At 51.5% G+C, this 21,442-nt stretch overlaps 2 protein-coding genes across 2 annotated transcripts; both read left to right on the top strand.

Annotated features, from left to right (window-relative positions):
- The first annotated feature begins 13,242 nt into the window (after positions 1 to 13,242).
- On the top strand, positions 13,243 to 15,137 carry LOC136354080 (uncharacterized). Its single transcript, XM_066305712.1, has one exon. The coding sequence runs from the start codon at positions 13,243 to 13,245 to the stop codon at positions 15,016 to 15,018; it is 1,776 nt and encodes a 591-aa protein (XP_066161809.1). The 3' UTR covers positions 15,019 to 15,137.
- Positions 15,138 to 16,334: 1,197 nt separating this feature from the next.
- LOC136354042 (putative F-box protein At3g44060) lies at positions 16,335 to 18,200 on the top strand. Its single transcript, XM_066305616.1, has one exon. It carries the CDS (start codon positions 16,416 to 16,418, stop codon positions 17,895 to 17,897), a length of 1,482 nt encoding a protein of 493 aa, XP_066161713.1. The 5' UTR covers positions 16,335 to 16,415; the 3' UTR covers positions 17,898 to 18,200.
- Positions 18,201 to 21,442: the final 3,242 nt, after the last annotated feature.

The following is a 21,442-nucleotide window of genomic DNA, read 5'->3' as shown; positions in this document are numbered from 1 at the left end:
TCGAGTAGTGCACGGCTGCACGCCCCATGTGTCAGGAAACACTAAACAGCACTGTACATATAGTACCATAGAGGATCTAGAGGCGCTGAAAATGGCCTGAATCTGTGATTTATCAAAGAAAAAATACGAATTACCTTCCGAACTATCACGGTCGTCTGAATTACCTCCCTGAACCACAAAACCGGACATTTTTCACCCCCAACTATAAACCGGACGAATTACCCCCTCGACCCAATCCGCGGTGGTTTTGGTCTACGTGGCATACACATGGCAGTTCAGTCAACATTCTATTTTTTATTAAAAAATGTGAGACCCACCTGTCATACTCCTCCCACTCTTCCTCTCTCTCTTCTCTCTCTCACTCTTCCTCTCACTTTTCCTCTCTCTCTCACTTTTCCTCTCTCTCTTCTCTCACTCTTCCTCTCTCTCACGCGCACGGCGAGGCAGGTCGGAGGGGCGGCGGCGAGGCGAGCGCGGCGGCGGAGGAAGCGGGGGATGAGGATGACGACGGGTGGGGAGGTCCACGCTGGCAATGGACTTGACCAGCGACCTTGGCGCCGTGGAACTCCTCGCCGCCGCTCGCCTTCACGAAGACTCCGGCCTTCCCGTCTTTCTTGATGACACCTTGGTCGCATTCAGCACGCCGCCGTCGCCGCCTCCTCCGGGTCACCCGCCCGCCCCCTGCGCCGCCGCCTTCAAGCACTCCACACAGCGCTCGCCTCGCCGCCACCCATCCGCCCTGCCTCGCCGTGCGTGTGAGAGAGAGGAAGAGTGAGACAGAGAGAGAAGAGAGAGAGGAAGAGTGAGAGAGAAGAGAGAGAGGAAGGAGTATGATAGGTGGGTCCCACATTTTTTAATAATATAATGCTGACTGGACTGCCACGTGTACACCATGTAGACCAAAATCACCGCGGATTGGGTCGAGGGGGGTAATTCGTCCGGTTTGTATAGTTGGGGGGTGAAGAATGTCCGGTTTTCGGGTTTAGGTGGGTAATTCGGACGACCGCGATAGTTCGGGGGGGGGGGGGTAATTCGTACTTTCTCCATTTATCAATTAGTCATTCACAGTACCGTCGGTACGATAGCGTTGCTGATTGTCGAAACTAGATTTCGGCAATAATAAAAGGGGGTGGCTATCAAGCTGGAAAAGTGTATGGGTTTGGAGACAAAGGATTTATACAGGTTCAGGCCTTCTTATTCAAGAAGTAATACCCTACTCCTGTCCGGGGATGAATCCGCCGAGTGTATTATTAATTGTATGATTTGGAGAAAATCAACATCTGCCCCTAGAGGCACCCGGACCCCCCTTATATATGGGAAGGAGTCCGTGTTACAAAAAATAATCTATATCCCTAACGGAATATGCAGATACAGATAAAATACAGTCGTAACCGACTAAGTCTCAAGGTGTTTCCTTGATGTACAAGTTGAGAAACAAACCCGAGATACAAATAAGATATTCTATCTATATTCGGTATCCTATATTCAGTCCAAATATCATCGCCGTGTAGATATGGGGTATCCATAATCTCCACAGTAGCCCCCGAGACCTTTGCAGTCAACCATCATAGCCTTCCCAAAGATAATAATCCGAGTGCTTCAAACTTTTCATGCCAAGGCCTGCCGAGTGGCGAAGACGAAGACTGTAAAGGGCGAAAAGATAAAGAATATGGTGCATCGAATAGATGCACCTAATTAGGTGTAGCCCCCAACTATGTGATTAGTTAACAAACTAAACATATAGTTGAGAACAAAATAATAGCACAATTGCGCATCATATGACAAAAGCATACGCGGCGCCTAAAGAGGCATTCTAGCCGACTGCTTTTTAGCCATAATAAAAAGAATCCGAGTGGTTAACACTCTAAAAGGTTCACGAATGAACACACTTGACAGGCATCCGAATAAAAAACTCTAAAGATTACCCACCAAATATTATAAAAATTATGGTAATAAATAAATCTAATAGCCTAGGCTATGACTATTTACCATAATGAAAACAGGTATATAACATACCAAGGAAATGACTATGATAAAAACAAGTCATTCCAAGTTAACCCAGACAGCTTTTGTAGCCTAATAAAGCTGACAAAAAGCAGTATAACACCTTTCTGTCGGGCACCTTTTAATTTGCATTGCAATAATTCCAAAGAATTATATGACCGCATAAAAAGGATTTTATCAGCATTGGGCAACACTATTGTGTGCATAAATTGCCAAAGCAAAAAATGCCTAAGTCCCTAAGGAACACAATGGGCCACGCTGTCAAAGTACTGGGCTGAGGTACTGTTCAGGCCTAAGCCCATTTGCACCTCCGATACCCTTAACAAGAAATTGCGAGATCCAAGCGACACTTCGTCTTCCCCGCCGGAACTCTCGCCATTTTCCCCACTCCCTGCTACAGTAAAGAACTGCGCCGGCAAACTAGGGTTCACCATTCCGCTCAAATCCATCTTCGAAAAGTGCATCAAAATCCTTCCCGTGATCCACCGCCTCAATCCCTCACCTCTCCCTAGCCATCCCTCGAATCAAATCAGCGCATTCGGGTAAAATCGATGGCGGAAGAGAAAGAAAGCTTTGAAGGTCAATGGGCGCCATCCGACGTGACGGAGGAGAACCTGAAGGAGATGGTGGCGCACGGCGTTCTCCCTGCCAAGGAGATCATCGGGTGGCGGCCAGCGTGCGGTGAGGCTTTTCCGTCTCCCGATACACACGAGGTTGTAGTCTTCTCCCATTTCTTCCATGGCGGCTTTGCTCTTCCGACCTCAAAATTTTTCCGTGGGATATTAAACTTCTATGGAATCAGCTTGCATCACCTAAACCCAAATTCCATAGTCCATATCGCCAATTTCGTTCATGTCTGTGAAGCCTTCTTGGGAATCAAACCCCACTTCGCTCTGTTCCGCCGGATCTTCTTTCTCAAGCCCCAACCGAACAAGAGTAAGACATGTGTAGTCGGAGGGGCCGGATTTCAGTTGAGGGGAACTCTGAGCCAGAAGTACTTCTCTATGCCTTTCAAGACCTCAAACAAAGGGTGGCATGCGAACTGGTTTTATGTTCAGAATCCTGAGCCTGCTCTTCCCGAGTACTCTTGTCTTCCTCCGGTGTACCAAGATACTTGGAACTCTCTTCCAATCGGAGATGAAGCTGCCCAAGCATTGGAATTAATGGATCGCATGCTAAAACTCAAAGAACAAGGCTTACAAGGAGAGCAGATTACTCGGCATTTCATCAAATGCCGGCTGGCACCAATTAAAGAAAGATCTCGTACAGCATTCGAGTTTGACGGCAAGCATGATCCCAATCGTGAAGAACCAGACTCTCTGGATTTTAAAATCATGAAGGAGAGAATGTATAAAATCTTCTCAAACGCTATTGTCGTCAGCTACTCACATCAGCTACCGGTTGTGCCATATAATGCATTCAATCCGCCTCCGCAGGTATGTATCTGAAACCTTCAACCCATGACCAAAACATAATCTTGTCTTCATGTTGAGTTAACTAACCATGGAGGCATCTCATTCAGGAATATGTATTGATGAAATCTGATCCCCCAATCACTCAGCGCCGGTCTCCTCGCCAACACACCGTTCAGGGAGGTGGAGGGCCAACAATCAGATCAGATCCGCAACCTCAAATCTCCAATCCAACTGGACAGACAAGTTCCCGCAAGAGAAAACTGGTGCTTGACAACGATGAAGGCGATGACAACAACAAATCTGGGGACAAGGGCTCGCCTAATAAACTCCCAAAGCGTACCATGCCCAGGAAAAAACTGGCTAGCCGTCCAATGCCGAAGATTAGAACATCTTCCAGGTATAAACCTCTTGGTACCATTTCACTTCGGCATTCTTCTCTCATGAAAATAATACTGAATATTGAAAGAACACTTTTGCAGGAAACCATCCGACATAGATCCAACTGGAAAAGATCCTGATCCGGCTGTGACAGAGCCAAGTTCATCCAAGGATCCGGAGCCGACTGCCGAAAGCCAGCCAACTGGCGTCCATGCTTCGGGTGATAAGGCCGATCCGAGTGACCAGCCGCCGACTGGAAACCAGTCGGCAGCAGCTGAAACTGCAACAACCCAAGAGCCCCCGACTGGAAACCAGTCGGATGTAGGTCCAGATCAAGAAATTCCCGAAGTTGAAGCGCAGACGACGACTTCTCAAGGACCAGAGGCTGGTAACGACTCGATGATTGGGTCTCTAAATAAAGAACAAGGGTCACCTCACGCTCAGCTAGGAACATCCTCAGGTAACCCACCTTCTCAAGTGATGCCGATTTAAATAACTTCAGCTTATTCGTCTACTGTCTTGGAAATGCATCAGGAACACCAGGCGAAGACGAAGAAGCAATTCCTCGCATAAAGGCGGCTGATGACTCTCGTCCTCCTATCTTGCTCAAATGGTGGGACGAGAACTCACAAGTCGCCGGCATCGTCATAAATCGTCAAAAAGAAGATGAGGAAGTGTGCCAGCTGAAGAAGGCACTTGGAGAAGCCACTCGCATCGTGAATGTAAATCTTCCGGGTGACTGCCTTTGATAACTTTGTTCTCTCTTAAGCAGAACTAAACCATGAACCATCATGCAGAGAATCCATCTTCGCAATGAGGCCAAGACTACAACTTTGGAAAAGCTGGTTCCTCATTTGGGAACTCTTGAAGCAGTTAGGGACCAGCTACATGAGGCCAAGGAGCTCGCCAAAAAGACAGAGAAGGAATTAAGGGACCGAATTGCCCAGCTCCAGGATTCAAACTTCGAGCTGAGTGGTTCATCAAAAGGTAATCTTCTAGATCTATCCCATTAATTTATGCTGTCATAACTGTATCCTCAAACATTTGGATTTCAAACAGCGCAAGCCACCAGGATGGCTCAGATGGAGAAACAAATTGAAGCCTTGAAAAGAGACAAAGTAGAACTGGCTGCGCAAAGGGACTCGGCCTTGAAGGAGGTTGAAGGTACTGCCAGCTGACAATCTGAACTTCTCCCTTTTTAATGCAGCTGAATCTTATCATAAATGTATTTTGTAGACCGCAAAATCAAATCTCAAGCTCAATTTGACGTCCTGGTTGGTAAGATCAAGAGGCTTGAAGGAGCAAGAGATGAAGTCGCTAATGTCGCTACACCACTCGTCCAAGCTATGTTCCTCAATAACAGTGGTCCGAGTGCACTCGACGCAACCGAAATATTCGACAAGCTGAGAGTTGCTCCGGATGTATATTTCAAGAATATCAGGAAAGCTGGAAGTATGGGAGCTAGCATGGCATTGGCGATGACCAAATCCTTGTACCCAAGGATTGAAATTGACACCATTGATGGCTTTGCAAACGGGACAAGCGAAGAAGCTGCTCTTGATCTTATCAGCAATGCTCAAAACGCGGCTGACAAGATTGCAAGTGACGTTGTAGAGCAATTCCGCAACAACGATCTTCAGCCGAGCAACAATAACTCTGATGATGAAAAGACTGATTCTGACTGAGTATGAATGTAACAAATGGAGGCTCAATTTGTACAATACTGGCGTATTTATGCTGTGCTTGATAGTTCTAACCAAGTCTTTGATTGCTTAAAAGTTTTTATCAAGCTTTGTTGAGCCTAAAACCCAAAGAAGCTATTAAAAACTTTCAGTCCTCGCAGACTAAGTAGAAAAAACCAAACAAGGCAATGATAGACCAAGTAAGCAAATTAAATTGATAAAAAATCACACTCCATTATTATGATGATAGCCCCCAACTGATAACATCAAGAAGAAAACTTGATGTTGACAGTCAAGATAGGGAAGTACAATGATAAGCTTAAGCGTAGAAACGACGAAGATGTTCAATGTTCCAAGAGTTGTCGACGATAGTACCATCTTCGCGCTTGAGTCGATAGGAACCTGGCCGGGTGACTTCAGAGATGATAAATGGCCCCTCCCATAGAGGAGATAACTTGTGCCGATCCCGTGTAGTTTGAATTTTCCTCAAAACCAGGTCGCCGACTAAAAAGGCACGGGATCGAACATTGCGATTATGATAACGCCGCAACCCTTGTAAGTATCGAGCCGACCGAATTAAAGCTGCTTCGCGGACTTCCTCCAATCGGTGCAAGTCATCCACTCGGTCCTCATCGTAGCGTTCTTCACGGAAATTTCGAAAGCGCAAAGACTCGAATTCAACTTCACTTGGCAACATTGCTTCTGCCCCATAGACAAGGAAAAAAGGTGACTGGCCTGTGGCCCGACTAGGTGTTGTTCGCAAAGACCAAAGTACTGATGGCAGCTGTGTCACCCATTTGCCGGCATAGGGTTTTAGCCGGTCAAAAACACGCGCTTTAATCCCTTGAAGTATCATGCCATTGGCTCGCTCCACCTGTCCATTGCTCATGGGATGCGCCACTGAGGCATAGCAGATCTTAATTCCAAAGTCTTCACAAAAGTCTTTAAAAACTCCGCCAGTGAATTGTCTGCCATTATCAGTGATGATCCGATTGGGCACTCCAAATCTATGCACAATGTTGATGAAGAAGTCCCGAGCGTTATCTGCTGTGATTGTGACAACCGGTTTAGCTTCAATCCACTTGGAGAATTTGTCAATGGCCACAAAGAGGTGCGTGTAACCGCCGACTACCTTTTTAAACGGGCCAACCATGTCGAGCCCCCAAACCGCAAACGGCCAAGACAGTGGGATGGTCTGCAACTCTTGAGCTGGTAGATGAATTTGTCTGGCGAAAAATTGGCAACCTTCGCACGTGCGCACAATTTTGTCGGCGTCGGACGCTGCAGTAGGCCAAAAGAAACCCTGTCGGTAAGCTTTGCCGACAATGGTGCGTGCGGCAGCATGGTTTCCGCATATCCCAGAATGTATGTCTTTCAGCAATTGTCTCCCTTCCTCTAAAGATACGCAGCGTTGCAGAATCCCTGAAGGGCTTTTCTTGTACAACTCAGCTTCATGCATAACGTAAAGTTTGCTCCGCCTTGAAATCCGCTCGGCCTCATCTTTGTCTTGTGGGAGTTCTTGAGAAGTCAAAAATCGTATGAGGGGCTCTCGCCAGTCGGCTTCAACCATAGCTATGTCATGAGTGCCCGCAGCTTGAGTAGTATCTTTGTGAGGTACTGTCGGCGTATAAAGGTGTTCGACGAAAACATCAGAGGGCGCCACCTCGCGCTTGGATCCAAAGTTGGCGAGTCTATCAGCAGCTTCATTATTGTGTCGAAGAACGTGACTGAGCTCGAGTCCATCGAACTTGTCTTCCAATTTGCGTACCTCTTGTCGATATGCCATCATATTGTCGTCAAGGCAGGACCACTCTTTCATAACCTGGTTGACAACCAGCTGTGAATCGCCTCGAACTATGAGACGCTTTATCCCTAGGGAAATTGCAATCCGCAGTCCGTGAAGGAGCGCTTCATACTCGGCGACGTTGTGGGACGCCGAAAAATGTATCCAAAGCACATAGCTTAGTCTTTCTCCAGTTGGGGAAATCAAAACCACTCCTGCTCCAGTGCCCGAAAGTCGTTTTGATCCGTCAAAATGCATGGTCCAGTGCTCCATCTTCTCCGCGGGGGTATCCTCCTGGCACTCGGTCCATTCGGCGACAAAATCAGCTAACGCTTGGGACTTGATTGAAATTCGGGGCTTGAATGATATGTCCAAAGACATCAACTCCAAAGCCCACTTAGCAATCCGTCCGTTTGCTTCGCGATTATGCAGTATATCACCGAGTGGAAATGATGTGACCACCGTCACCGAGTGACCTTGAAAGTAGTGAGATAGCTTCCTGGTAGTAATTAGAATACCATATAACAGCTTCTGAACCTGAGGGTACCTCGTTTTGGAGTCGGCTAGGACTTCGCTGACAAAGTAAATTGGTCGCTGGACTTTCTGGACATGGCCTTCCTCCTCGCGCTCAACGACCAAGACTGTGCTCACAACCTGGGAGGTGGCTGATACATACAGCAACAACGGCTCCTGCGGATGTGGTGAAGCTAAGACTGGTGGCTCAGTGAGGAGTTTCTTGAAATCGTCGAAGGCCTTCTGTGCTTCGGGTCCCCACTGGAAATCATCTGTTTTCTTCAGTAGCTTAAAGAAGGGCATCCCCCGCTCGCCAAGTCGTGAAACAAATCGGCTGAGCGCCGCCATGCACCCAGTCAGCTTCTGAACATCTTTCTGGGTACTTGGCGGTTTCATGTTGAGGATAGCTGTAACTTTCTCCGGGTTGGCTTGGATGCCCCTATGAGACACCATAAAACCAAGCAGCTTCCCTGACGGTACTCCGAAGGTGCACTTTTCAGGGTTTAATTTCATCCTGAAAGCACGGATGCTCGCGAAGGTTTCTTCTAGATCCAAGATCAAATCATCCTTTTGCTTGGTCTTGACGACTACATCATCCACATAGGCTTCAACGTTGCGACCGATTTGCGTTGAGAAGCATCTCTGGATCATACGTTGATAAGCTGCTCCTGCATTTTTCAGTCCGAATGGCATGGTGACATAGCAGTATGCTCCAAAGGGCGTGATGAACGAAGTCTTCAAGCAGTCGGATTCCTTCAGTCGGATCTGATGATACCCCGAGTAGCAATCCAAAAAACTGAGAAGCTCACAGCCGGCGGTCGAATCGACTACCTGGTCAATGCGAGGCAACCCAAAAGGATCTTTAGGGCAAGATTTGTTGAGGTCAGTATAATCAACACACATGCGCCATTGCCCCGTTTTCTTCCGAACTAGAACCGGGTTTGCCAGCCAGTCGGGATGAAGGACTTCTTTGATGAAGCCTGCCGCTAACAGCTTGGTTAATTCCTCCTTGATCGCGTCTTTCCTGTCTTGTGCGAATCGGCGGAGTCGTTGTTTGATAGGCTTGGCATCTTCTTTGACATGTAAGGAGTGCTCAATCACCTCTCTAGGAATACCGGGCATATCAGATGGTTTCCACGCAAAGATATCTTTATTGTTCTGAAGAAAGGTGATGAGCGCGCTTTCCTATTTACAATCTAACTCGGCGCCTATTACAGCAGTTTTAGTAGAATCAGAAGGATCTAGGGGAATCTTTTTAGTCTTGGCTTCGCTTTCTCCACTTTTTGAAGTCTTGGTAGCGGGCACTTCTCCTTCGCTCGCCGTGGCTGCAGCCAGTCGGATGTCCTCTCGGGCAGACGCCATCTCGCGAGTTTGGGCCATGTCGCAACTCTCCTTGTCGCATGTGACGGCTTGCTTGATGTCGCTCCGTAGGGATAGAACTCCTCGGGGACCAGGCATCTTCATCATCATGTAAGTGTAGTGCGGGACGGCCATAAACTTGGCTAACGCCGGGCGTCCGAGTATGGCATGGTATGCTGTCTCGAAATCGGCGACTTCAAAGCTGATATTTTCTGTGCGGAAATTTTCCCGAGTGCCAAAAGTGACCGGGAGAGTGATCTGGCCGAGTGGAGTTGCGGATAATCCTGGAATTACTCCGTGAAAAGGCGCATTGCTTGGTTTTAGCTCGGAGCGAGGAATCTGCATATCATCCAAGGTTTTGGCGAAGAGGATATTGAGTGCACTGCCACCGTCGATGAGGGTTCTGCGAAGCTTGACATTACGGACCACTGGGTCTAGTACCAGGGGGTACCGCCCCGGGTGGACCACTCGGTCGGGATGATCCGAGCGGTCAAACTTGATTGCAATCTCTGACCATCGAAGATACTGAGGCGTGTCGGGCTGGACAGCATTGATCTCCCGTTCAGTCAACTTTTGCTTCCTTTTAGACTCATAAGCCAGGGGGCCGCCGAAGATATGGTTGAGCTCCTTGCGGTGGTCTTGAAATCCTGCCGGGGTGTCGCCGTCGTCCTTCTTCCTCGACGTGCTTTGTTCTTCGTCAGAGTTCTTCCGCGTAGTCTTGGTGTACTGCTCCGCAAACTTCTTGTAGACGAAACAATCTTTGGCCACGTGGTTGGAGTTAGGATGGTGCGGGCATTGGGAGTTCATGATCTTGTCGAACGTGTTGACGCGCGAACGCTGTCGAGAAGAGTGAGTGGCGGTTGCAACAAGTTCCTCAGGCTTACGCTTGCGGTCCTTATGGTTGTGACTTCCACCTCCTCCCGTAGCCGGCGTACCCTTGTTTGGCTTCCAACTGGGACCCGACTGCTTTGATGCGGTGACGGCGTCTTCAGCTTTGGCGTACTCGTTGGCTTTTTCAAACATAAGCTTGACTGTCCTGGGAGGCTTACGCCCGAACTTGCCGACCAATTCTTCGTGGCGAATCCCTTTGGTGAATGCGGCAATGATAACGTCGTCGGTGATGTCGGAGATCTTGTTACGTTGTTCAGAAAATCGCCGGATGTAATCTCGAAGGGATTCTCCGGACTTCTGAATAACGTTGTAGAGGTCGTATTGTGTGCCGGGACGCTCGAAGGTGCCTTGAAAGTTGGCGATGAAGTGGTCGCGTAATTCAGCCCAAGATCCAATTGTACCACGGGGCAACCCATGGAGCCAAGATCGGGCGGAATCCGCTAAGGCCACTGGTAAATAGTTCGCCATGGCCTTGCTGTCTCCTCCTGCTGCGCGGATTGCGAGACCGTAGACGGTAAGCCACGATTCTGGGTTAGTGGTACCGTCGTACTTCTCTATTCCAGTCGGCTTGAAGCCGGCTGGCCAATCCACTCGACGCAGGTCGTCGGTGAAGGCTGCTACTCCGTCAAGGTCGTCGTCGTAGCGGTCCGGCGAATGATGATGGCCTCGAGCTGCTCGGCGCTGTATGATTGTGTCGCGAAGATCGACGGGGCGGCGACGAGGTGGTGAGCGAGGCCGTTCCACTCGGCGCTCCCTATGATGGTCGGGAGGTGAGTGAATGGACCGCTCGTCGTGACCCCTGCTCCTGCGATTGGATCCTGCGCCGGTGATGCTGAGGCTTGGATGACGGTAGTCATGAGATCGGAAGTGGGGGACTCGGCTGCCAGTCGGCGTGTGGACGCTTTCGGAGTTAACTGGGACCGAAGCCGCAATCATGGTCTTCGTCTGGTTCAAGATGTTGACGACGTGATTAGATTGATTGAGCTCGTTTTCCTTGAGGAGGGTGTCGAGGAGGGTGATCGCGGCAACCGCATTCTGTTGAGGGGTGCGGAAAACCGGTGTCCCTTCAACATCTTGTTGGCCGATGAGATCACGCGCTCGACGCCCTGCTTCCAAAGCTCGTTGCCGTCGATCCTCAGCCTCCTTCGCGGTCCGCTCACGCTCCTGCTGCTCACGCCGTAGCCGTTCTTGTTCTTGTGCTTGATGCTCCTCCTCCAGTCGGCGACGCTCAGTCTCGCGATGTGCTTCGGTCTCCCGGGCTTGGCGCTGCTCCTCCGTCTCATTATTGGCCATGAAGACGCCGAAGTAGAGAGGGGTGTAGTTGTCATCTAGGCTTTCGTCGAAGTCGTCGAGATCCGGGTCGTTGTAGCGAGAGCTAAACTCGTCGTACTCCACGATGTCGGTGGGGCGCGAGTCGACGGTGGGAGAGCTGTAGTAGCCATCCAGCTGATCCGTCGAAACCGTGCCAAGTGGTTGGAGGATGACGCCGACTTCCCTGAAGCTAGGCGAAATCGGTGTTGAAGCCGACTTCCGCCTAGGCCTACGGGGCGGAGACGCTGTCGTGATGGAGACGGCCGCTAAATCGTCGGGGAGCTTCATCAGGATTGGTGGGTAAGCCCCATCATCTTGATCTGGTGTCATTGGAGAAGATGCGATCTCGGCCGAGTGGTTTGAAGCCGACTCGATTGAGATGGTCTTGAAGTTACTTTCAGCCGCGTTTGGGAGTCCAAACGGGACTGAAATCCGGTTCTCTCCCGACTGGTCTGACACCGAGTCAAGGAGAGAAATCTTGCCGAAGTTGTTGGTGACGAAGTCGAGGCTGCTGAACCGAAACGTCTGCCCGGGTGGGAAGACGAGGTCGTCGATGCCGGAGACGGAACCCATTGCACTGATCGGCGAAAAGCTTGACGCTACCCCTACCTGGCGCGCCAACTGTCGAAACTAGATTTCGGCAATAATAAAAGGGGTGGCTATCAAGCTGAAAAAGTGTATGGGTTTGGAGACAAAGGATTTATACAGGTTCAGGCCTTCTTATTCAAGAAGTAATACCCTACTCCTGTCCGGGGATGAATCCGCCGATTGTATTATTAATTGTATGATTTGGAGAAAATCAACATCTGCCCCTAGAGGCACCCGGACCCCCCTTATATATGGGAAGGAGTCCGTGTTACAAAAGATAATCTATATCCCTAACGGAATATGCAGATACAGATAAAATACAGTCGTAACCGACTAAGTCTCAAGGTGTTTCCTTGATGTACAAGTTGAGAAACAAACCCGAGATACAAATAAGATATTCTATCTATATTCGGTATCCTATATTCAGTCCAAATATCATCGCCGTGTAGATATGGGGTATCCATAATCTCCACACTGATATTTAATCCAGTGAGTCGATCTCATGTCATCGCAGTGTTATGGTCGACACTTAATTTCTTTCCTATGGTCATACATGTCCGGCAATGTTTTAAGAGTAGGGTCAATCATGCCTTACAAAAGCTAATTGAGCTTATCCGATAGTTCTACTCGTAAAGCTTGGAAGTCAGTCTCATAGCGCACCACTCTTTTATTTGTCCACCCGCGAAAAAGAAACGTGTGGATCAGCATAGCCCAAGAAAATAGGAATATGTGTTATGTTTGTTCATTAATAGTCATAAAATGGCACCCTTGAGAGGGTAATCTATTTGTGCCTGAAAATTATGTTTTTTTAACATAATACAGACGCATATTCATGTATACACGTGCGCATTCTCATTCTTACGAACATCATCTATTCATCTATCACTGAAAGATTATGAGCATTACATCATCTATGACTGAAAGAAATTAGCTGATTTACTTGTTGGACAATTTCCAGCACAAAAGTTATGTAAAATTTATGTATGAGTTGCATAACACAACTTCATGAGAGGCAATAGTTCCTGCCATTTGCTCATTAGTTAACTTTAATACTATGAAATATCATAATAATTCTTATTATTTTTAGTATCGAGGTAAACATTGTTGCACCAAATACAACAGGCTTAATAAGATATGATAAAAAAAAGAGTCGGGCACTAATGGGCTTTTATCAAAAAGAGAATAAATTATGCCCAATTTTAACAGTTTGGCACGAATTTGGCCCAGTTGTGCTCTCCAATCTTAAACCGACTTGTATTCCCGCAATCGCCGCCGCGATATAAACCTCCACTACATCGATCCGTACACCGATCGCGCCATGGATCGCCACGCGCCGCCGCCGCCGCCGCTGGAGATGGCCGCCGGCGGCGATCGCCTGAGCAAGCTGGAGGACGAGGTGCTCGGCCACATCCTCTCCTTCCTCCCGGCTAGGGAGGCGGCGCGCGCGTCGTCGCTCTCGTCGCGGTGGCGCCACGTGTTCGCCGCCGTGCACACGGTGTCCATGGCCGAGACCGACGCCGACCACCCCGCGATCCGCGGCTACGTCAGCCCGTCGTACCGCCGCGGCCTCGACCCCCTCGCGCCGCCGGTCTTCTCCGCCGTCGTCACCACCGCGCTCCTCTCGCGCCACCGCCGCCTCCACCGCCGCCCCGTCCCGCTGCGCGCGCTCCGCGTCGACATGATGGGCTACGTGCGCGCCGACTCCGCCGCCGTCGATCAGTGGGTCTCCTACGCCGTGCAGCAGGCGGCCGCCGACCACGGCCTCGAGATCGATCTCCGCCTCGGCCGCCCCGCGATCTGCGACCGCGCCTACTCTCTCCGCGACGGCGAGAACATCGCCGAGGACGACGACGACGACGACGACGATGACAATGCCGAGGACGAGCAACATGACAACGCCGCCGACGACGACGACGAGAAACAAGAAGCGAGAGATCGCTCGCCGTCGCCGGCGAGACGGGCTCCTAGTCATAGCCCCTCTAGCTCGGACTACGACGACGACGTCGCCTCCTCCGACGACAAGAAGGTCCGTGGCTACACTCCTGTCTTTCGTCCATGGCGGCCGGTGCACACCATCCCGAGCATGCTCTTCTCCTGCGCCGTGCTGCGGTCGCTCACCCTCGGCTCCTGCGGCTTCGCGCTCCCGGCCACCGTCGCCCTCCCTTCCGTCGAGACGCTGGTCCTCTCCCACGTCAAGGGCCCAGCGAGCGACGTGCAGCGGCTGGTCTCCGGCTGCCCGCGCCTCGCCGACCTGACGCTCGAGGCCTGCGGCGCGGTGACCGCGGTCACCATCCTCGGCGGCGCGCGCCTCCGCAGGCTGGCCATCCGCTGCTGCCACCGCCTCGCCGCCGTCGCCGTCGACGCGTCGGAGCTCCACACCTTCGAGTACAGGGGCGCCGTGCCGCGCAGCCGCGACTTCCTCACGCTCCACCACGGCGACGCGGACGCCAGACGGCGGCGCGGCATCGCGTGCTGCCACGTCGACATCTGCGGCAAGGAGGCGACCTCGGAGGAGGAGCTCACCGGCCTGAGGCGGTTCCTGCAGCTGTTCGCCGACGACGCCACGCACCTCCACCTCCAATCCGCCCGCCTCGGCGCCGGCGCCGACAAGGACGCGCTGGCCAGCTTCCCCACCTTCCCCAACCTCCGCCACCTCGAGCTCTGGGGAAGCCTTCCCGACGACGACGCCGCCGCCGCGGTGACCACGGTCACCACGATCCTCAACAGCACGCCGGGGCTGGAGGCCCTGTCGCTGGTGTTCCACCCGCACGGCAACGGCGACGGCGACTCGTACTCGCAGAATGAGCTCCGCGACGCGCACCAGCTCAGGTACAACCCGCACGCCGTGCTCGCCGCGGCGGCGGGCGCCATGGTGGTGCCTTGCCTGAGGAGCACGGTGAGGGAGATCAACCTGGTGCACTACCAGGGCGGCATGGCGCAGCGGTCGCTGGCCAAGTTCTTGCTCTGCAACGCGCCGGCGATCGCCGAGCTGTTCTGCGTGTCCGCCGAGGGGCCATTGTTCATGCTGGAACAGCTGAAGCAAGAGCTAAGAGGATGGTTGATGAATAAGTCGGCCAAAACATGCTTTCGCTGATGAAGTATATAATAATTATAGTATAATTGATTTTAGTAGACTTGTATTAGATGCAATATTTTTGACATTTTCGACTCATACATAATTCTATCTAATTTATAATACTTCCAAATTAAAAAAAAAAAGCTCTCTTCAGTCATGAAAAATTATCATTGAACATAAAAAAACACGAATATTAAGAAATGACCTAATATCGAATACTCCCTCCGTACCAGAATATAGCAACTTAGGACTGAATTGGACGTCACATCCGGTCCTAGATTACTATATTCTTAGACGGAGGGAGTAAATAGAAAGGTTAAGTCTTCGAACCTAGACTGATGGAGCTAGACAGAGGACCCGTGTACGTTTCTCGTCATTAAACATCATCAAACCTTTCAAAGTTGAGCAATTGCATTTTTAATGTCTAATCTCATCTACGAAGATTAAACATGTGGATTTATCTTGAGAGTTTTTTTTTTCATATAACTAAGATTTAGATTTTGATGCTCTATCGGTGTGAATGTGATAATCGAGCTTGGATTATTGCCGTGGAGAGAGAGAGGAGAGCAAGGGGTTCTTGGATGATGATGAAGGCAATGATCACGACGAGCGAGGTTTCTGACATTGCAGGAGTAAGCCTGCAGTTCGAAAAGTCAAATTCCTTAGGGCGTTTACAATGTGCCGGATAATTTTGCTGGTTCTAGGCTGCTAGGTACGTAGTAAGTCACAACTGCTAGCTAGATAGGATGAGAAACTTCACAAGTCACAAGATTCGAGATCCTGTGCAGACTATTTTTAGCGGGTCCCGTCACAGGTCACAAGTCACTTTTCATCAATCCCTCCTTCTCTCCTCCCTGCTTTCTCCTGATAAATTCTAGCTTTCTCTTACAAATTTTGAGGAGGTTCGGATGGCCAAATGAAGCTCCCCGTTCTTGGCTGCTCCTCCCTCCATGCTGACGTGGTTTAGAATCTATGCGCTCGTGAGGTGAGGTTGAACGTCACCTCACCGCACTGTGAATGGCCTTAGGAAACACTTTAAAAATATATATAGGCTCATTGGATCAATTTTTATCTGTAATTTGACCAATGTTTAATTATAATCTGTTTTTAACTCTTCAAAATCGAACCATTCATAGTGACATTAATGGTAGGAAACCAGATTCTGATTTGCCATCGTCTGGAAAATCTCTGATTGATTGATGAAATTTAAATTAGACCTAAAATTACGACCCACTATTTCCTTTGAAAAAAACTACTGCCCAGCCCATTTAGCCTGATGGGCCAAGCCCCATTTGGTCCAAAGCCCGCCTCGCCACCGACTCCGATCCATACCTTAGCCCGAACCAAGATCGATCTCCCCCATCATCGTCACGTCTCGCCGCCGCCGCCGCGGCCGCCACCGTCGTCCACGACCGATGTCGGCCGGAGACGACCGCCTGTCCGCCCTCCCCGACGACCTCCTCATTCGCGTCCTCCACTTCGCGCCCGCCAAGGAGGCCGCGTCCACCAGCTTGCTGTCGCGGCGGTTCGGCGCGCTCTGGCGCTCCTCCGGCGCCGTCAACCTCGCCGCGTGCGTCCCCGACGGCAGGGACGCCTTCGTCCGTGCCGCCGAGGCGGCTCTCGCCGCCGCGGACCGCGCCGTCACGAGGCTCACCCTGCACGTCGAGGGAGACGACGAGTGCTCCACGTACAACTCGCTCAGAGTCGGAGATCACGACGTGCTCGACGCCGTGGTCGCCCACCCGGCGGCGCGCCGCGTCGAGGAGCTCCGCGTCGCCGCCGTCCACCGTGGCCAGCCGGACGAACACGACGACGCCGTGATGGACGACGACGTCTTCCTCTACATCCTCAGGTTCTCCTCCCTCCCGTCGAACACCCTCCGCGTGCTGGACCTCACCAGGTGCCACAACTTCTCGCCGCCGCCGCCGCCGCGCACCGCCTCCGCCGCCGTCGCCTTCCCGAGGCTAACGACGCTACGGCTGCGACACTGCACGTATAGCGTCAAACACCTCCACGGCATCGTCGACGCCGCGCCGGAGCTCGCCACCGTGCACCTCGAGTTCGTCCTCCTCTCGTCCGATCGCCATCGCCGCTTCGGCCCCGTAACATGGAACACCGGCCTCCGCTTCCCGTCGGCCACCGTGCTCGCGCTGATCCACTGCCGCGGCGAAGAAGGCGCACCGGGCAGATCAATGGAGATCACCGCGCTGAGGCTGCGATCCTTCACGTACAAGGGAGAAGCGGTGCTGTTCGACCTAACCTCGCCGCCGTCGCCGGACACGACGACGGTGGTCGCCGCCGACCTCCACTTCACCCATGGCATGGGGCGATGCGTCGACTACTCGCATTTCATCCACAACTTCACCAACGCCAAGGTGCTCAGGCTCAAGGCGAACCACCTCGACGACATGGCCGTCGCCGAGGTGTTCCCCGAACTGGAACACCTCCGCCTCGAGCTCGACGGAGCTTACAGCGGCTGGAGCATGGCGGCGGAGACGGCGGCGGCGACGATCGCCAGCCTGCTCCATTGCTGCCCGGTGCTTCGTCAACTCGAGCTCAATTTCATCAGCGATTTGCCACCTGATTCCTGCAAGAACTCCAAGCAAGTGAAGCATTTGTTTCAGAAGAAATGTGATGCGGATTTCGGGAAGTCGATCGATGATTTCATGCGCCTCATCAAATTCGAATCGAATCAGAGATTGGATATCCGTGGACTGAGTGATTGCTCCTTCGCATGCTTGAAGAGTAGTTTGAGAAGAGTCAGTCTGCAGTTCAGGTTGGGAGAGGATTCCGATTGTTTTGGAGTTCGTCTGATCAAATTCTTCGCTGAAAACGCAATGTTTCTCGAAGAACTGCACGTTTTGACAGCGGAAACCGAAATCAGTGAAAGTACATAGATCTGAATGTTGAATGATGGATTGCGCCCAAATCATCCAAGAGACCAAGATTATTGGTTTGGACTTCGGAGCACATACTTGAAGAAAGTTTATGGGAATTTAGTTTCGAAAATTATATATGCCTGGTTGTTGTAATAGTTCGTCCCGATTTATAGTCTCATCTCTTAAAAGGTAAATGATCAGGAATACATGGATTCATTGGCACAATTCTGTAGTTTGGATTCATCGGCGTCACACAAAAGTCCACAATAACACATCTATTGTACATCGATCAGTCCAAAATAACAAATGATAGACCAAGAATATCCATATGCCAATGAGATTTTTTACCTCTACAAGTTTACGTGTATATAATGGTGGAGTGAATCCTGTGCCCGTGTCGCCTCGCTCTAGGGCAACTAGGGCGGCGACGCCAGCCACCGCCGCCAGCCCCCCTCCCTTGCCTTCTCTGCCTCGCCGCCGGCAAAGCCGGGCGGCGGTAAGGACAGCAGCGGCGGGGCCTTCTTTCTCCCTCGCGCCTCTACCTGACAGATGGAGCTCTGAAGGGGAACAGATGGAGGGACGGAGGCGGGGGTCTTCGGTGCCGCTGGCGGCCGGAGGCGATGGATCTGACGCAGGCGGATCTGGCCCCCCCGCGTGGCCAGGTCGGGAGGGAGCAGAACCGGCCGCGTCGTTTCGAAGGCCGGTAGAGGAGGTCGAGCTACCGGTGGAGGAGGTCGTGACGCCAGCGGAGGTGGTTGCAGCGCAGGCGGAAGAGGCAGACGAGGTGACGACGGCGGGGTTGAGGGGCGGCGGCGGCGGCGAATGGTGGTGGAGGCGGCGGGGTGCAGGCCAGCGGCGGCGGGGATGGAAGGCAGCGGCTAGGAGGGCGACGGCGGGCAGGACCCGGTCGCGCCGGGGGCAGATCCGGCCCCCTGGACAGTGGATCTGGTGCGGGGCGACCTCGTGGCAGTGGTAGCGCTGCGGAGCCCGCGGCGTCGGCGTCGGCGGCAAAGGCGCGACGACGACGGTGGCAATGGTGGCGGCGGCTGAGGAGGTCGAGTAATTGAGGATGGCGACGACGAGGTGGCTGGGCGTTCAGCAGCAGCGGCTGCGGTGGCGGTGACCATGACTGCGGCCACAGGAGGCATGACGGTCTCGGACGGCTAGCCGAGGGCGTGGTAGACGGCTGCAATTGGCCGGTGCGGCATCGTTTGGAGGAGGGGTTGGAGATCGGCTTGGCGCAGAGAAGCGCAGCCGATGGCCGCGGAGGCCGGCTCGACGCGAGAGGCCCGAGTGGCAAAGATGGAGGCCGGCTTGGCGCGAGAGGCGCGGTCGATGGAGGGAGGTCGGACTGGCGCGAGAGGCGCGTCCGGTGGAGGAGGCTGGCTTGGCGCGAGAGGCGCAGCCGGCGGTGGAGGAGGCGACCTGGAGCTGCCGGTGGGTGTGGCGTGGTCTTCGGCGCACGAAGGCTGGCCGGCGGGGGGCGCCGGTGCAGGGGTCCCACATGTCGGCAGAGCTTGAGCGGTGGTGGAGCATCGGAGCGTCAGTCGTGGATTCACAGATGTTGAGCAGCAGGTGAAAACCCAGCCCGGCTTTGCCCGGACCGACAACGATGGTTCGTTCCCCCTCTTAAAGGCGTTGTCATGCTGTTCCACCCCTCAAGGGTGTTTGCCGGGCGTAAGCCCAATCATGGCTTTATTGAGCCCCGACGGACGGCGGCGGCAGTTTTTCCGTCGTTTCTCTTCTTGAAGACGTCGTTTTGGCATCCCCTCGGGGGCGATCTCGCCTGTGTTCCTTTTTTGGTCTAGCAGCGGTCGGTCACGCTTAACGGCGGCCGGTCCGGTGATAGCCTTCTCCCGTATTTGTGTGTTGGCGCTGTCGGTGTGTCGGTGGTGGTATATTTTTTTTCCTTTTTCCTGGTTACAACCCTTAATCTTGTAATTTTTTCCTACTCTATCAGTAGAACTAAGACACTCATATAAAATACCACTACAAACCTAACCTAGTATTTTAGAGATACTTATAGAGAGATAAATATACGTTTGTACTTTTATAGAAATAAGTGAGTGTCCGTGTTTATACTATATTTAAATAATCCTTCTGCGATCGAAAAAAAATTGACTGTAATGCGATCGAAAAGCATGCACCTAAAATCTATGCTTAACCGAAAAAAATATAATTAAAACCGAGACTACGGTTTGCCGTAATCCGTGTTTTTTTTCCGGCGGGAGAAAAAACACAGCCTATTTGCCGCAACTAATTATCAGCGCTTAAACGTCCCGATCCAAATTATCAGCGAATCAAAGGTCGATTTAATTATCTTTCGCCGATTCGATTTAATTATCTATAGCCTCCCCCCGGCCGCCGGCATCGACGACCGATGGCGACCGGCGACGACCGCCCGGCCTGTCCGAACTCCCCGACGACCTCCTCCTCCGCCGTGGAGGCCGCCACCACCACAGCGTGCTCTTGCGGCGCGTTCGGCGCGCTCCGGCCAGGGTTTCAAATTTCGAAATTAGGTTTCTGCCGAGGGGGAGCGATAGAACCGAAATTTCGGAATTTTTTTCGTACGAAATTTTTTAAAATTTTGACTGATTTTGAATGGATTTGAATAAAATTTGACTAAATTCACAAGAAAATTGTAAAAAACCGAAAGTTTCGGATGAGATATGAACATTTTGGTGGGGGGCGAAAATTTCGAACTGAAATTTCAAACACTGGCTCTGGCGCTCCACGGGCGCCGTCAACCTCGCCGCGCGCGTCCCTTACGGCAGCATATACTCCGTACATCGGAACCACAGCTCTGCTCGCCCCGCCGCGACGCCTTCGCCCGTGCCGCTGCCGCCGCCGACGACCGCGTCACGCGGCTTAGCTTCCACGTCGAGAGCGACGAACATGATCATGATGGCCATTTGGCCAATACCTGATGTACAGGTTTCGTCCACGGCAGGGAGAACGTACGGGCAGGCGGCGGCGGCGGAGCCCGTTCACGACGTGGTCGACGCCTTGTCGCGGCAGCGTTGGGGACGGAGTAGTAGGTTGTAAAAGTTCACTCTGCAATTGTTGCGAAATTAATAGATGAATATACGTTAAATATTATAGAAATAATGAATTTTGAAATTTTGTGAAAATAATATGAGAAAGATGATTTGTTTGGGCTGTGTTCAGATATGGGAAGTTGGGAACTAAACTCCCCGCACGGAAAACAGAGCGGTCTATTAGCGCGTGATTAATTAAGTATTTGCTTTTTTTTAAAAAAAGGATCAATATGATTTTTTAAATAACTTTCATATAGAATTTTTTTTGTAAAACACACACCATTTAATAGTTTAAAAAGCGTGTGCGTGAAAAATGAGGGAGATGAGGTGAGAACATGGAATTGCAAACACATATACTTATATGTTCAACTCTACAACATTATATTCTAAGTAATGTGTCATGCATGTGACATAAGATGTTCTATATGTGCAGTCTATGATCAATGTTATGTTGGGATGGGATCACGGGAGAAAAAAAAAACTCAGGTAGTTTAGAGAAGAGACTCTCTTTCAAGAGAACAGGCA

The sequence above is a fragment of the Oryza sativa genome, chromosome 11, assembly GCF_034140825.1.
Source record: "Oryza sativa Japonica Group chromosome 11, ASM3414082v1".
Lineage (NCBI taxonomy): Eukaryota > Viridiplantae > Streptophyta > Magnoliopsida > Poales > Poaceae > Oryza > Oryza sativa.
Note: the sequence above shows the minus strand (reverse complement) of the source record. Positions and strands in the feature narration are given on the sequence as shown.

What these genes read in the sequence shown, in the direction of transcription:
- LOC136354042 (XM_066305616.1), top strand. Translation starts at nt 16,416, where the DNA reads ATGTCGGCCGGAGACGACCGCCTGTCCGCCCTCCCCGACGACCTCCTC.
- LOC136354080 (XM_066305712.1), top strand. Translation starts at nt 13,243, where the DNA reads ATGGATCGCCACGCGCCGCCGCCGCCGCCGCTGGAGATGGCCGCCGGC.